Source organism: Agelaius phoeniceus, chromosome 4, assembly GCF_051311805.1.
Source record: "Agelaius phoeniceus isolate bAgePho1 chromosome 4, bAgePho1.hap1, whole genome shotgun sequence".
NCBI classification, from domain to species: domain Eukaryota; kingdom Metazoa; phylum Chordata; class Aves; order Passeriformes; family Icteridae; genus Agelaius; species Agelaius phoeniceus.
In genome coordinates this window covers 1,360,861-1,377,766 of record NC_135268.1, presented here as the reverse complement: position 1 = coordinate 1,377,766, position 16,906 = coordinate 1,360,861, and the positions used below count along the sequence as shown (strand labels likewise).

Below are 16,906 nucleotides of genomic sequence, written 5' to 3'. Positions count from 1 at the left end.
TCTTTATTAGCTAGAACAAAAGATTTTGCCAGGACTGCAACTTCCTCTCCTTCTGAAATGTCCCTTCTCCTTCCCAAATTCCTTACAACTTCTGAGTTTAAATCCAAGCAAAAAGCAAAATTCGTGCACTTGTGAGTCCGGTGCTCCTGTCAGATTCTCTGTCTCACTCCACATCTTCTTACACTTTCAGTCTGAACGCTGTCCTGCCCTGCTACGTTTGACAGAAGCATTGGCACATGTTAAGAGAGCATTTCCCTCCCTGCCTCCCTCCCTCCCCAGAGCTGGTTTCCTTAGCGCATTTCAATCGATCCCGAGCCCGCAATGATGCGCGCTCACCTCAAGGCTCACAGCAAGCACGCAGCAGCTCAGGCTGACTTGGCTCCAGGGCTCTGTGCTTGGACAGCTGAGAAAACTTCCGATGAGCCTCTGTTCCAAGACATTGGAATGCAATTTCCCTGTGCATTTGGTGGCAGCTTTGGGTCCCTCTGGGGGACGGCACCCAGCGTGACCCCCCCACCCCTCGCCCGCCCCCCACCGGCTCCTGCCCCGCAGTGGGGCTCCCTCTCCTGGGCACCTTGGGCTGCCCCCAGCGGCATCAGAGCCCCGAGTCTGCACCCCCCCTATTCCTGACCCCCAAAGAAGGCTCAGAACGAGTCCGACTGCCCTGGACAGCAGCGCAGCGCTTCCCCCAAGCCCTTCCCACACGTGCATGGCCCCAGCAAGGGATTCTGCTGCAACAAGAAAGGGGGGGCAGCCCCCAGAAGGGTTGAGGTTCCTGCCCAGCCTCGCTGTCACGGGCCAGGGGCAGCGAGAGAGGGAGCGGCACAGACGGCGGGGACGGCCCGGCACGGAGCGGGGGCCGCTCTCAGCGCGATGCCGGCAAAGCCGCAGCTCCGGCGCTGTCGGCCGCGCTGCTTGAGCGGCACGGGGGGATCCGCCGAGAGCCTCCGGCCCCGCGCGGGGACTCCCGCAAGGGCCCAGGGGCGCCGGGCTCCGGCCCTCGGGGCTTTATTCTCCGGCAGCCCGAGCCCCGCGGCTGCGGGGCAAAGAAGGAAAGGGGGCACGGGAAGAGAGGAGCGAGAGCAGGGCATGACAAAGGGCGGCGAGGGAGCTCGGGCTGTGCAGGAAAGCGGCACGGGAAGGGAAAGCCCGGGACGAGGGTACACGGAGGCTGGGCAGAGGAAGGAGACAGGGGGAACAGAAGGGAGTAGCGGGGTAGGGACAGGACTGGAAGGAGCCGGGTTTGCGGGAGGAGAGGGAATGGGGGAAAGGGAGCGAGAGAAGGCGAATACGGGGAGAAGGAAGGAGGGCTAGAGAGAGGGACAGGCGGGGAAGCCTCCCAGAGCCCCGGCTGCACCCCGAGCCCGGCCCGGCGCCTCGCCCTGCCCGGGATGCTGCGACGCTCGGCGGAGCTCGGCTCGCTCCGGAGACGCTCGGCTCGAGTCGGCTATTGTCGGCTAAATTCGGCTACTGTCGCCTCAACTCGGCTCTTGGCGCCTGCATTCGCCTCTTCGGCCGAGCTCGCCTCGCTTCGGCCCAACTCCCAGCCGCTCTGTGCCTTCGGCGCGCCTCGGCTCCGCTCGCCTCGCCTCGGCTCCCTGAGGGCGGGCAAGCGCCGCCGCCTCCCGTTCAGCTCGCCCGGCTCGGGGCTCTCCCGCTGCCGCGTCCCGCGGGCGGCCCGGCCACGGCGCGGACACGACCGGGAGCGCGGGCTCGGGCAGGAGCTCATTAGGCTGGGAGCGCACTGGCGCTAAGCAGCGCGCACGAGAGCAGCAGGCTCGCTTCGCCTGAGCTCGGCTCGCTTCGCTTCAGGCAGCCTCGGAAGCCTCGCCTCGGTTCGCTCGAGGCCGTCAGGGTCGGCCGCTCTCGCCTTGCTTCGGCCGAGCTCGTGCGATTCCCCCGAAGGCGGCGGCGTTCGGTTGTGGTTTTAGAAATATCTTTCTCTATCGATTGTATCCTTCTATAGTTAGATTTATATTTCTAGAATACTTCTGTTATTCCAAATATAAACCCCATCTCTAACCAAATAAATACAATAAAAGCCTTCTTTTTAAAGATATTGAAATATTTCTAAACGTTGTCTAATTATATTCACATTTTTATTTATAGTTTCTTTTGATGCAATCTATTAAGCATTATATATAATATCTATAATATTCTAGACATGAATTTAAATTATTATTTATATTATGTATTGTATCTACTGCTGCAACTGATTTTTTCTTTTAATTTTAAACTTGATCTGTATTTATGATATATTTCTATACTTAGATTTCTACCTTCATATTGTTTCTATTCATAATTTTTATAATCAATACCCTGCCTATTGACAAGTAGCAAAGCCCGTTTTATTTAACGATTTAAAAAATATTTTTATATTTATAATTTTCATATTTCTGTTTATAATTTGCTCTCTAGTACGTGATAACATACCTGCTCCTGCACCGCAGTGGGGCTCCCTCTCCTGGGCACCTCGGGGTGCCCCCAGTGGCATCAGAGCCCCGAGTCTGCACCCCCCCCTTTTCCTCTAGTTAGAAACTACACTGGAACTTTTTTCTGGAAACAAAGACATGACCTAAATCCTCTCCCCATGTCCCAGACAGAGAGATGTTCAGTTCTTAGTTGACTGGGCAGCAGTTTCTTCAATAGAATGATAAACAATATGGAAACGTTTTAGCTACAAGCAAATAGGCAAATCTGAACAAGGTCCTGGTGGCCAGCCACTGCAGTTCTTTTGAAGCAATTTTTTAAACAATCAAATACTGATACCACAAAAAATAAAGCAAAAAGCTGACTACTGGCTAAGGAAGAAGGAAAAATTAACTTTTGACAACAACAACATTCCAAGGACACAGGCTTTTTCCCAATCTCATACCTTATTACTACCTCTCTTGGGAATTCTCATCGTGGATCCCAAAAGGAATAAATCCCTCAGAGTGTCCTAAAGCACAAAGTAGCACGCTGGAGCTCCTCACACTCCCAGGAGGGCAGCACAGCGTGCACCGAGTCTGCAACAAATTCTGCTCAGTGAGGGTCTGCAAACAAAGTTTCCAGTGATGAACTGAACTCATTTTCAAGGGACGCTTTCTAAGCACAGAAGCACAACAAAGAACAAGCAGAAACAATCCTTACAAACACCTGCGAGTTTTATTTAGCATGGATGCGACTGATTGCCACCCTATGGCTTCTCCCTTGGGTTTGTCTGTAGGTTCAGGAGGATGATGATGCACACTCTGCCTTCCCTGAACCCCCACAGCAGCCGAGCGCTGCCCAGCGCGTTCAGACCATCGGGAACTGGGTCACGCACACCCGGATGGGCCGGAGCTGCTCTGCTGGAGATTGGGGAGACGAGAGCAGAGAGGCGCTGGCCCAGGCGTCGTCCCAGTTCTATTGCTGTGTGCCGAGAAGGAGTTTGCTCCCAACAGCTGCAGCCACCCTCAGCTCGCTCCCGTGGTGAGTATCAATGGCACACAGAGGCAGCCTGAGGAAATAATGGGCTGGGCTCTAAGGGCTGGGACAGGCTCTGATTTTTTGTTTTGTATTTGCACGATGATCGGTACAACAGGGCTCTGATGGATGACTCGGCAGCACGCAATTAAAAACTCCTCCGTAGGATTACATGGACTTGTAGGAAAAGACAAAAGCCTATCACCCTTCTGAAATCTCCTTTGAATCCCAAGCACGTGGATTGTCACTGTACTGCAGCTTCCAGGTTTTCAAAGCAGCTTACTTCTGAAGGCCAGGAAACATTTATTCCTACAGAAACAATGGGCAGCACCCAGGCTAATCTAAGCACTCCTGTTGGATAGGGGATCTGCAAGTGTGCCAGGCCAGCCTAAGGTGTGCTTTATTTCAGTCAAACATCCCCACAAAATTCTACCCCTATCTCCCGACCCCAAAATCTTATTTTTCCCTAAAGCTTCTCATCATTGGCGATTTCCAAGTAACATGGTTTTTTTACAACATTCAAAAATGTCATGCTGGACTGAACTAGAGAGTAATTTTCAAATATAAGCTTAGCAAAGTCTGAATTGACTTGTCCAGAGAGAAAACCTACAAGTGAACACCTACACCTGCCTAAAGAGACCTAACGAGCCCCTGGCAGCCACCGGCATCAAAGCGCAGTGGATGTTTCTAATCCAGGGGAAGGAGAACAATATCACCTTTTGTTCTCTCCAGTTTGTTTCCTCTGCAGTCACATTTGCTCCTTATGATTTTTACAGTCTCTGTATCTTCTCGGGCAGCGCTGAGTCTGACGACCGGGATACGAGAGTCCTTCCCTGCCCTACGGAGAGAACCAGGAAAAAAAGTTCAAAAAAGAACAGGGCAGTTTGAAGTTAATACCTCCGACGAGAAGCAGCACCCGACAAACAGAGCAACGGTGAACAAAGCGTGACACCTCCCTGGGGACAGAAGACTGACAAACTCCCCGGGATTTACAATTCCAGTAACCAAGCCCTTCAGCACAGCAGCCAAGTGTCCCATTAGGTGCTGCTGCACCAAGGAATGATCCCAGAGGTTCCAAAGAGTGAAATGCACGTTATTGTCCAAAGACATAAAATCTTGCAAAATAACAAAACTACAATAGATCTAAACTACATGGCAAGAGTACAAGTGTTAGCTTGAGGAGCTGGAACCCTCCAGGTGAGCAACTGCTAACTGGATCCTCAACAGAGTTTGAGGAACCCTTCAGGATACAGAAGGGTTTTCCCCAGCAATGTCACAGGCCGGGTTTTGATAGAAGTGCACTTGCCAGATGCTCAGAAACGTCACCCATCCTCCTCCGGGTGTCCTGAGAGAGCTGCGAATGGCTCTCACGTGGTTTGAGCTGGTTCTGTAAGGGCTCAGGGTGAATTTCACCAGATGCAACCAAACTGGGCAACTCCCAGTGGGACAGAAGGAACCCAAAGCTTGTTTTACCCAAAGCCTGGGTAAGCAGAGCTCCAGCAAATACGGAGGATACAGACATAACGGGGTAAAAAACAATAAGCGTACTTTTTTTTTTTTAATCTTGCTTTTTTTTTTTTTATGTAGGTGAACAAAACAATTAAGGAGAAGGTGAAAAACTCACCATGCCTGAACATTTCATCATCTGTAAGCTGACCATCCTTAGCACAGAGGACTCCAAATTTAAAATTCACCGATCCCCTGGACATAAAACCAACTATTATATGGTAAACAGTCAAACAGAAGACGTAAAAATTTGTTTCCTCTAAGGACTTGCAAGTGCGTGTGTATCTTTGTATACATGCTACACATTAGAACATACATCTCATACCACCTCCTAATACATAATCATTTACCTTTACATTTTGATAGTATAGCATAAAATTATTTCCTTAAATGGGTGATCTATTATTATTAAGTTGGTGCTTTAAGCTATTTTTGCTGTCATGTTCAAAAAAACATTAATTCTTTTGACTGTAACGAGCAATTGATTTCCAAGTCACCATAAGCCCATCAAAACACAAAGCTGTGTTCACCAGACGGGTCTGTGAGCTAGAAGTAGTCAGGCTTGTACTCACCTCTTGCTCTTCCAGTACCAATAAATCCTGTCAACAAAAGCAGCATCTTTAGTCCCCTCCTATTAAAGATTCTACAAGGATGATGGTTTTATTTGTGTTTCGAAGTTTGGATTTGAAATGGCCAGTTCAATGGATAAAGAGACAGTTTAAGTAGTATTAGATTATTATTATTATCTGCTACTGGAAGAAACAAACCAGTGGTATCTATACTTAATTACTTCTATTTCCAGGAAATCATAAAGAAAAAGAACCAAACAAAGAAAAGTCACTTCCTACCTTTTGTATCTCAGGATGAAAAATGTCTCTTGGGCTCTTCTCCAGTTTCTCCAGACTCCTGGCACTGAAATGCAAATGAATGAGTGCTTTATAGGAGGGCAAGTGCACATTCCAACCCCGAAGCACCAACCGATGGCAGTTACAGCGCTTACAAAATGAATCCTTCCCAGAGCCTCTGGGAAATGGAACGGTTTGTGCAACTGCCATTTCTTCCCCAAAATACTAACTCCCAACACTTCCTAAACTTAGTTTGCATTTTAAAAACAGAAGTTAGGGAGACTCTGGGTGGAGATCAGGTTGAAATTGATTCCCTTCTAAAGCACAGGGCTCTGTTCCATTGCCCTTCACTTGGGCTCCACACAGAATCACGGGGAGCATTTTAGGAGGGCTCAAGAACCAATTCTATTTCTCTCTTTTTCTAGTTCTCTCTCTTCCTAAATAATTCAAGGCAAGTCAAATGAAAAATGACAAGTTCAGCATCAAATCCACACTTTTTCCCTTTATCTGGTCAAGAACAGGCTTTAAAACCACTTCCTGCTGCCTTCAACGATTAAGACTTGGAAAACAGTTTCACAAGTTTGATAGGTTTATCATAAAAACCACAGAACACAAGCTCTGAATTACAGGAAAAGGTACACAGGCAAATATCTCAACTGATGGTGGCTTATTTGTCAATCCATACCTTAACGGAGATTGCACGGAGAATGTTTCAGTGGGACTCTAAGGGAAAAATATTTTCTGAGTACCCTGTAAACAAGAAAAGCTGGGATATAGTACAGGACATACCCACTTTTTCTGCATATTCAAATAGGATTATCAATAAAAACATTTCAGTTAAAAAAGAAGGAAGAAAACCAAGGTAATTTTACTCAGCTACATTTACTGCCCATTTAGGGAAAAAAAAAAGTCAGGGGTGCTGCAAAGAAAAAAAAAGTGAACCATAAACGCCTACAGTAGAACTTTAAAACAATTGCTCGGATAAAAGCATCACGTGGAACATGAAGTAGAAAAAAAGCGAAACCAGTATCAGACCTGTCTATTTTCTTACCATTGCACAAGAAAATCCGACAAGCGGTAGAAAGTCACTGCCTAAAACCGATCCTAGGATGTAACCAAGAACAATTGAGGCATTTGCTAATCTAAACGGAAACCTTTTCCGGACCCTAGTGTCAAATCACACGTTTTGTCTCTCAGCAGCTCGAGGCTGGAGAGCATTTCCCCTGGGGGTCGGGAGGGCAGGGGCACAAGGGGCTGAGTTTGCCGATCGCACCTGTGCCATCAGAAGGATCCAGCCCGGCGCTCCTTGCGCTCGCCATTCTCCGGGCCATCGCTGTGTTTTACTGCTCAGCGATGCCGCTCCATCTGTTTGCGTGGAAGGAAGAGCCACGAGCACTGAGGCACTCAGCAGCCGTGTCATGCCAGCGATGTCGAGCGCTCTCTGCTCGCAAGGCTGAGCCCGCCGCGGATCTGCGCTCCTGCCAGGGGATCAAACGGCTCCTTCGCTCCTGGGCGCGGAAGCACCTTAGGCAGCACCGCCCCTCCCGAATGTCCTTTCTTTTCCACTCCAACTCTTTTTTCTTTTTTTTCACTCTGTTTTTCACCCCCTTTTCCACTCTCACTCTTCCTTTTTCACTCCCACCCTTTCCCTTTTTCACTTTTCTTTCCTCCTTTCTTTTCTTTCTTCTTTCCTTCTTTTATCCTTCCCCCTTTTGTTTCTTTCCCTGTATTTCTAATCTTGGTTTTGCATTTAACTTTAGAAAAAAAAAGCAGTAGTAGTAAAGTTCAGGCTACCTGGGAGTAAAAAAAACCCCCAAAACTATAATGATTTTAGGAAAACTATTTCCTCCCTGGGAGCCTGAAATTTTCTACAGCTGCACGTGACATAGAACTTTTATTTCTTCTTATAAATAGTCTATACTTTGACAGCGCCCCCTGCCGTCTGCACCGGCGCACTGCAGGCAGAGTGCCACCTAATGACGTCACCTCGTCGACACGGCGCCTCGCCCGGGCCACGCCCCCAGTGCCCCCTGGAAAGACCCCAAGGCGTAGCTGTTTTGCCAGCTGCCTGATCAAAATGCCGACACCCACCTCGAGCCCTAGAAACGATTTCCCGCGACGCCGAACCCTTCAGGCGACCCGGAATGCCACCACCGCAATTGAAACGCCACAGAAAATCTCGTCGGGGCCGCGTCGACGTCGGTGTTCCATGCAGGCAGTCCGAATACACACACCGCGGGCCTCCGCTTTCCCGCCCTTTTGGCCGCCATTTTGAGACGGTCAAACAAACTCCGCCACGCGCCACGCCCAAGAGGGCTGCCTGGCGGCGGCGGGCTGCAGTACCGCGCTCTGCCCACAAGGCGGCAGCACTGCCGCCCACCCCAGCCGGGGGCGCCGCGCGCCTTGGGGCTGCGGGCGGCCAAGGCGGCAAAAAAGAACAGGGGCGATCCCCCCCAAAAACTGCTCTGAAATTAATGCCCCAAAACAACCAGGAAGAAGAAAAAAAACCGCCTGCCTCTAACCTAATAGGATAAAAAAAAACCAAACCCAAACCCAACAATTTCTTTTAAAAAATATTTAAATATTTTAAAAAATATTTTTTCAGAATAATATTCACCTTTCTATTTATAATGCGTATTGATCTATATTTATACATTTCTATTTATAAATAAATTTATATTCTATATTACATCTATCCCTAGTACTTAAATTTATTTATATATTTTTACACATATTTTTACATAGTAAGTATATATTTGTTAGGATTTTTGCTTCTGTAACGCTTACAGTATTTAAAATAATTCCCCTGCCTCTACCCGAATAAAAGCCAAAAAGAACCCCTTTAATTTCGACTGTATTTAAATTAAAAAAAAAAAAATTTCATATGTATATCCACATTCATATTTCAAATGTATATTGATGTATAATGTTTAGTTTTACATTTATAATTTCCGATTTATATATAAATTTTTATTCTATTTTATATCTGTTCCTATTACTTCTATTTATTTATATATTTTTATTCCCATCTTTCTATATTTGATATATATTTCTGTGTTAGGATTTTTACTTCTGTAACGCTTACATTATTTAAAATGAAACCCCTGCCTCTACCTAAATTCAAGCCAAAAAGAACCCCTTTCTTTTCAACTCTATTTCAATCTTTTTTTAAATTGTATTTTTCAGGTTCATATCCACATTTACATTTAAAATATATATCAATGTATACTGTTATTTGTATTCTATATTACATCTCTTCTATTATTTATATTTACTTATATTTTATATTTATATATATATTTATATCTCGATTATCTATCTCAATTTTTAGAAACAAGTAAGAGTAATATCTATATCCATATTACTTAAAATAAAAACCCTGCCTCTAACCCAATAAGAACCAAAAAAAACCCCAACCCTTTCTTCTAGACAGTATTTAAATAGATTTTACCCCTATGTTTTCCTATTTATATTCACATTTATATTTATAATGTATATTAATGTGTACTGCTTACTGATACATTTATCTTTATAAATGTCAAATTATAAATAAATTTATATTCTATATTACATTCATTCCGAGGACTTATTTCTATATTTTATACATATTTTGATTTATTGATTATCTATTTCTGTGTTAAGATTTTCACTTCTGTAACACTTGTATTATTTAAAATAAAACCCCTGCCTCTACTAGAATAAAAGCCAAAAAATTCTCTTTCTTTCCAACTATATTTACATATTTTGATATTTCTATTCCCATTTATCATTTATATTGCCACATAAGGTCATTTCTATTCTATACTACAACTCTTCATATTACTGACATAGATTTAGATTTAAATTTATATCCATAGTTTTGTAATTTCTCTTTCTATACTTAAGATAGATTTCAATCTTAAGATTCACATTTCTATAATACTTCTATTATTTCAAATAAAAACCCTGCCTCTAACCAAACAAAAACCAAAGACACCCCTTGATTTAAACCATATTTAAAATTCTAAAAATAATTTTATTTTTCATAATTATATTCACATTTACATTTATAATTTTCATTTATTATATTTGTAGATATATATTAGAGAGAATACCTTGGAATATATTAATAGATATATTATTTTTATATCCTATATATTCTTTTACTTCTATTTCTTTATATTAAATATTTATAGATAAATATTTAATATTCAGTATATGTATTATATATTTGTATATCTGGATTTTTAGTTTTATATTATTTCTATTTATAAAAAAACCCAAGCCTATAACCTAATAAAAATCAAAAAATCCCCAATTTATTTTAACTCTATCAAAATATTTTTATATTTACAACTTATATTTATGTATCTTTGTATTTATATATAAAATAGACTATCATTTCTATGTATTATCATCTGTTACAATAATATACTATATATGATAGTTTTATATATTTATCTATTTGTTTTCTGTATTTATGTTTACCACTATCATTTTATATTTATTTTTATATTTGTATTTATTTCTACTTTAATCTATATATTAGACCATATCAATTCATTAACCCAACACATCAGAACCACAAAAATCCTGCACCTTCGGCAGCACCGGAACGCAGCCCACGCTCATCCATCGCAGCATATCCAAACCAAACCTATTTCTAGGACTAACAGAACAAAGACCCCACGACATTTAACCCTAAGGAAAACTCAAATCAACCGAACTGTAAAGAAACTTTAAATCCCACTATAACTAGCCCAAAAGCTCCGTACATTCTCATCATAAACTTCCTCCTCAACCAATGGCTCAAAACCCCAAAAAACTCAGATACACATGGAAAATGACAGAACTGCTAGTAAAAACAAACACCCATGAAAAATTAAATCCAACCAACTCACTAAACTCAAAACTCTACAACTGACCCTAAACATTACTAAAAAAAAACCCCAAAGCTCTACCTTTAGGCTAACTCACAAATAATAACCAATAATCTATAAAAATTATTTTAAAATATAAAAAAAGCATGAAAATAAAAAATCTAAACTATTAAAATACTAAAAAATATCACTACCCAAATTGAAAGACATATTGCCTCTAGAAACCCACCGTATACAAATGCCTCTGTCCCCCAAAAGAAAACCAGAAACAAAACAGCAAACCAGAAAGAAATCGGAACTTAGGAACGCTAAACCCAGAACGTTCAAGAAGTTCCACCATATCCCTGATCATACACCAACTACAAACAACATGAAACAATACAAACAATTCTTAAAAACCGCCTTAAAACCACTACATTAAAAACCCTTTCAACAATTCAAAACTGCATTGAACAAAAGCCATCTCATAAATTAACACCCAAAACTCCAGCAGCCCAGCTGGCCCTACCAAATCTCTCTGTTGATACATGCAGTAAACAAAACCAAAATCCCAGGAATACCTATCAGAAGTCTAGGAAAGAAACCTCTTGAAATTAAGCCTACCTCAAATACAAACCAACCCGTCCAGAAAGTGAGCTTCACTCAAAAAACTATTTACACAGAGTTAATAAGACCAAGAAATAAAACAACACACAATATAACACCAATTAATAGAGCAGTGAAGGAAAAAAACCACACTTTTTTTCTTTTGTTTTATTTCAACAACTTCTTTTGTTAGCCAGAACAAAAGGTTTTGCCAGGGCTGTAACAACAACAACTTCTTTTTCTTCTTCTCCTTCTGAAATGTCCCTTCTCCTTCCCAAATTCCTTACAACTTCTGAGTTTCAATCCAAGCCAAAAGCAAAATTCGTGCACTGTGAGTCCGGTGCTCCTGTCAGAGTCTCTGTCTCCCTCCACATCTTCTCACACTTTCAGTCTGAACGCTGTCCTGCCCTGATGAGTTTGACAGAAGCATTGGCACATGTTAAGAGAGGATTTACCGAGCCCGCCCCGCCCGCCGCTCGCTCCCGCCCCTCGCCCTTGCCTCGCTCGGCAGCCGCGTCCTTGCCCCGCCCCCGGCAGCCAGCGGCGAGGGGCAGGGCGCTGGCTCGGGGGGCTGCAGTACCGCGCTCTGGCCACAGGGCGGCAGACTCCCGGGTCTGCGATTTCCCCGCCCTTTTGGCCGCCATTTTGAGAAGGTCAAAGAAATTCCGCGACATTGGCGACACGCCGCTCTCAAGATGGCGGCCAAGAGAGGACCCCCCCCCCCCCCCCTTAGGCCGAGAGAGGCGGTTACGCAGATGCCTGTCAGAAACCCACCGAAACAGGCCCGCTCTCGGCGCCGCTGAGCCCACAGCCCGTGTCGGGTACACCTGAAACCCTACAGAAAATCCCGTCGGGGCCGCGCCGGCGTCGGTGTTTCGTGCAGGCAGTCCTGATACACACACCGCGGGCCTCCGCTTTCCCGCCCTTTTGGCCGCCATTTTGAGACGGTCAAACAAACTCCGCCACGCGCCACGCCCAAGAGGGCTGCCTGGCGGCGGCGGGCTGCAGTACCGCGCTCTGCCCACAAGGCGGCAGCACTGCCGCCCACCCCAGCCGGGGGCGCCGCGCGCCTTGGGGCTGCGGGCGGCCAAGGCGGCAAAAAAGAACAGGGGCGATCCCCCCCAAAAACTCCTCTAAAAATAAATGCCAAAAACTTTCCTCTTACCCAACAAGAACCAAACAAGCCCCCTTTCTTTCAAACCTTCTGTAAATAAATTTTATAGTTCTAGTTTTCCTAGCTCTATTCACACACATATTTATACCGGACATTGATGTGTTACGTCATTTATACAATCTATTACGTCTATTCCTACTATCTGTATTTATTTATATTTTGTGGTTTTATCAAAATCATTATATATTGATTGCATATTTCTATACTTCGATTTAGATTTCTATCATACTTTTATTATTCCAAATAAAAATCCTGTCTCTAACCAAACAAATACCAAAAAACCCTTCTTTTAAACGATATTGAAATATTTTTATATTTATAGCTTGCATAATTATATTCACATTTATATTCACAGTTTATACTGATGCATTCTATTCATAATTACATATAATATGTATAATATTCACATAATATAGATAAATTATTATTTTTATTGTGTACCATATCTACTGCTACAACTTATTTTTTCTAATATTTTCCATTTTCTATAAATCTTTATGTATTCATGAGATATTTTTACAATTAGATTTCTACCTATTATTTTTATTTGTCGTTTTTATAATAAAACCCCTGCTTTTGCCCAATAATAAACAAAAGCATCCTTTATTTTCAACTACTTTAAAAAATATTGTTGTATTTATATTTCCATATCTATAATTTTTCATATATTATATCATATTGATGTACTATATTTATAGCTATTTTATAGTTATTTCCTATAATATAATAAAACATATAAAGTATTACTTGCATTATGTATTGTATGGATTTATGTCACTTAATATTTACAATTCTTTAATAATTTTATATATATATCTGCATAGATTCGAAATACATCTCTATATCTAAAATCTCGTTTGAGTTGTGTTTATATTTATCATCTCTATTGATATATCTACAAACATACGCAATACTCTATTAAAAAATACAATATCTTATTGGAATATACATTACTTATGTTACCTGTTAAATTTTAAATATAGATCGAATAGATCAAAATAAAAGTTTATTCCCATTCCTACACACCTACTTGTTTTGTTTAAAGATAGCTATCCTTAGAATTTTACTTTTAAAATCCAATTCCTAAATACAAGGACCAAACAAACAGCATCGAATTCCCACCAATGTCTTCCAAAACCATCAAGATACCTCCACCAGCCAAACAACTGCCAGCGAAAAAAACACACAACACTCTTTGCACTAACAGTTCTCATCACATCAGAAACATGGAACCAAACGAAAAGAAAACCCTTGACAAACACACGCAGCAAATCACAAAAACCTCTAAAAAAACCCAAACCAACTCACTCAACTCCGAACAGTGCCACTGACCCTGAACGTTATTAAAAAAATAACCAAAATTCTACATCTACACTAACTCAAAGAATAAGCAATACTCTGCCAAAAGAACTTTAGAAAGCGAACTAATTAATGAAATAAAAAAAAAACTCAACCACTAAAAAATAAGAAAATATCTACCCAAATAAAAAAAAACTACTTAAAAAGACCCACCATATAAATACCCACGTTCCCAAAAATAAAACTGATCAACAACCACCAAATACGTCAAAGGACAACAAAAAATGAAAAAAAGAAACAAAGAAAGAAAGAAAGAAAATAAATTTGTAAAAAAAAAGTCCCCCAAACCAAATCAACTTTAATTTACAACAAAAAAATTATTCCCAACTGAAGAATAAACGCATAGAGCCTCATTCGATAAAAATAAAAATACCACCCAGAAATAAACACAAAGCCGAAAGAGAAACGTAACCATTAACAATATCTCCCAAATGATCCGTAACAATAAAACATACACTACAATCAAACAAACCAAACAAATAAAAGCCCTGGAAGACGATAAACACAAACGCAATTAGAGAGATTTTAAAAACCCCGCTGCTATTAACGACACGACGCCACCTCGAACCCACCGAAACAAACGCTACACGCCCACGCTAATAAAAGCCACGGCGACAGAATTAAAATCCGAGCCGCTGCTTCACGCAACGACCCGTAGAAACCATTGCACGCCTTTAAAAACAGAATAGCCCGGCAAAAAAAATATCCGACTACAGAACTCGATTCAAACCAAACCTTTATCGTCACCACCTGACGCCGCGGGCGGCGCTCACCTCGCTTCAACAAGGGCAAAGAAATGGCTTCTCCCCTTCAAGTTCATCCCCTAGGAGCGCAGAAAAGAAGGGGCTTTCCTCCAATGCAATCCTTCAAGCCATGGGCAAAGGGGGATTTTGACCTCCATTCAAACCCTTGCAAAGGAGGGACACCAGCGCTGTCCCCTCCATTTAAACCTTAGGATGATGAAAATGGGCTGGCTGCCTTCAAATCAAAGCCATCCGATGACAACAATACTTTGCCCATTCCCGTTCAAATGGAACGCAGGGATTCCCTGTCACCCCTGGGATACCCCTAACAGCCGGGAAAAGGCAGCTTTTCCTTCAATCAACACCCTTCGAACCGCAGGTGAAGGCGGATCCCTCTCAGTTCAAACACAGACAATATTAGGAGAGTAGCTGCTTGCCTCTCCTTCATTTCTTTTGTCTTCACAAGCTCCCTTTTTGTTCCTGGGGAACCGGGGAGGGGCGGCTGCCAAGATCAAATTGAAAAGGGAAAGGACCAAAATCCCCGCTCCAAATCCACACGCGCTCACCCGTTCGGCTGCTGCTTCCCGGCACAAAGATTCGTCCCTCGGCACCTCCTTGAAGCGATGCTCCGCGGATCCAAGCGCGTATCCAGGTGTTCGCCCAGACGCTGCCAGAAGCTCTCGCAGTCCTTCCATGAGACAGCCCCGGGAGCCCCCCCATGAACCCCTCTACGCAGCAGCTCCATGCAAAAGGCAGCTGAGGCGAAGCCTCCCCCTAAAACAGCCTCGCCCCCCCGGCAGGAGCCGGCCCCTCATCATCCTCACAGCTCACACCTGGGGCTGCTCCGAGCCCCCCATCATCCTCACAGCTCACACCTGGCGCTGATGCCACTCTCCAACAGCGCCTCTCCCCGTCCAGCACACAGCCCGCTTCTCACAGACACAGAGCCAACAGAAATCTGCTCCGGGTGCTGGCTGTTCTTAGTCCGTCTGCTTCCACAATTCAGACACGGACGTGCGCTGATGGCATTGAGGGAAAGCTTTCCAGGGCACAAAACTGTCATTCTGGTAGCACGCTTTGAGACGCCTTCAGAAAAAGCAGAATCAGCGCCGCCTCCTAAGAGCCCTGCTGAGGAACCCCGCCCTCCTTGGGACACCCAATGCAGCAGAGCTCGAAAAACGAGGGCAAAAGTCAAGCTTGGAGTGGGGAAAGACAATATAAATACAGCAGCCGTTCAAAAAGCCTTCACACAGCAATAGTGGGAACCGGTCACATTTCTTCTTTCCTTGCTCTCTGGAATGACATCAATACCAAGTAAAAAACCCACACGAAACACAAGGCAGAGCTGGGATTTGACACGTCTTTCTTTTGGCTCTCGGGATGACAAGCGCCTCTTCCGGGACTGCGACACGCTTTGGGCGCTGGCAGAGAACGGAGGCAAAAGGTGCCAGAGAGCCCTTTCTATCGCCTTCAGCCCCTGCAGCTGTTCTGGGGGTTCCAGGGCACAGCTCGGTCCGTTCCTAGATCAAAACCTCACGGCAATATCTTCAGAACTACAACCCATCTCCAGTCGGAACCTTCTACATTCCTGTAAACAAATGAGTGCATAGCGAGGGTTTCTCCCCAGCTGAGTTTAGAGACCAATTCCTATTCTTTAGCAATACCTAGAAAACCGAATGCCTTGCCAGGTTTTAGCATCCTACACCCACTCACCCCTCCCTGTGCATTTGGTGGCAGCTTTGGGTCCCTCTGGGGGACGGCACCCAGCGTGACCCCCGCCCCTCGCCCGCCCCCCACCGGCTCCTGCACCGCCGTGGGGCTCCCTCTCCTGGGCACCTTGGGCTGCCCCCAACGGCATCAGAGCCCCGAGCCTTCACCCCGCCTTTCCCTGACCCCCAAAGAAGGCTCAGAACGAATCCGACTGCCCCGGACAGCAGCGCAGCGCTTCCCCCAAGCCCTTCCCACACGTGCATGGCCCCAGCAAGGGATTCTGCTGCAACAAGAAAGGGGGGGGCAGCCCCCAGAAGGCTTGAGGTTCCTGCCCAGCCTCGCTGTCCCGGGCCAGGGGCAGCGAGAGAGGGAGCGGCACAGACGGCGGGGACGGCCCGGCACGGAGCGGGGGCCGCTCTCAGCGCGATGCCGGCAAAGCCGCAGCTCCGGCGCTGTCGGCCGCGCTGCTTGAGCGGCACGGGGGGATCCGCCGAGAGCCTCCGGCCCCGCGCGGGGACTCCCGCAAGGGCCCAGGGGCGCCGGGCTCCGGCCCTCGGGGCTTTATTCTCCGGCAGCCCGAGCCCCGCGGCTGCGGGGCAAAGAAGGAAAGGGGGCACGGGAAGAGAGGAGCGAGAGCAGGGCATGACAAAGGGCGGCGAGGGAGCTCGGGCTGTGCAG

The 16,906-nt window shown here is 44.8% G+C and overlaps 1 protein-coding gene across 4 annotated transcripts; it reads right to left on the bottom strand.

Annotated features, from left to right (window-relative positions):
- LOC143693900 (uncharacterized) lies at positions 1 to 7,265 on the bottom strand. 4 transcript variants are annotated; one of them, XM_077176698.1, is made up of 6 exons: positions 7,072 to 7,265; positions 5,802 to 5,865; positions 5,526 to 5,552; positions 4,164 to 4,285; positions 337 to 426; positions 1 to 208 (listed from the first exon to the last, which is right to left on the bottom strand). In XM_077176698.1, the coding sequence occupies exons 1-5, from the start codon at positions 7,127 to 7,129 to the stop codon at positions 338 to 340; spliced, it is 360 nt and encodes a 119-aa protein (XP_077032813.1). In that variant the 5' UTR covers positions 7,130 to 7,265; the 3' UTR covers positions 1 to 208; position 337. The 4 variants fall into 4 exon arrangements, with proteins under 4 accessions (XP_077032813.1, XP_077032815.1, XP_077032814.1 ...); XM_077176700.1 differs by lacking the exon at positions 5,526 to 5,552; XM_077176699.1 differs by lacking the exons at positions 1 to 208; positions 337 to 426 and adding an exon at positions 3,129 to 3,756.
- Positions 7,266 to 16,906: the final 9,641 nt, after the last annotated feature.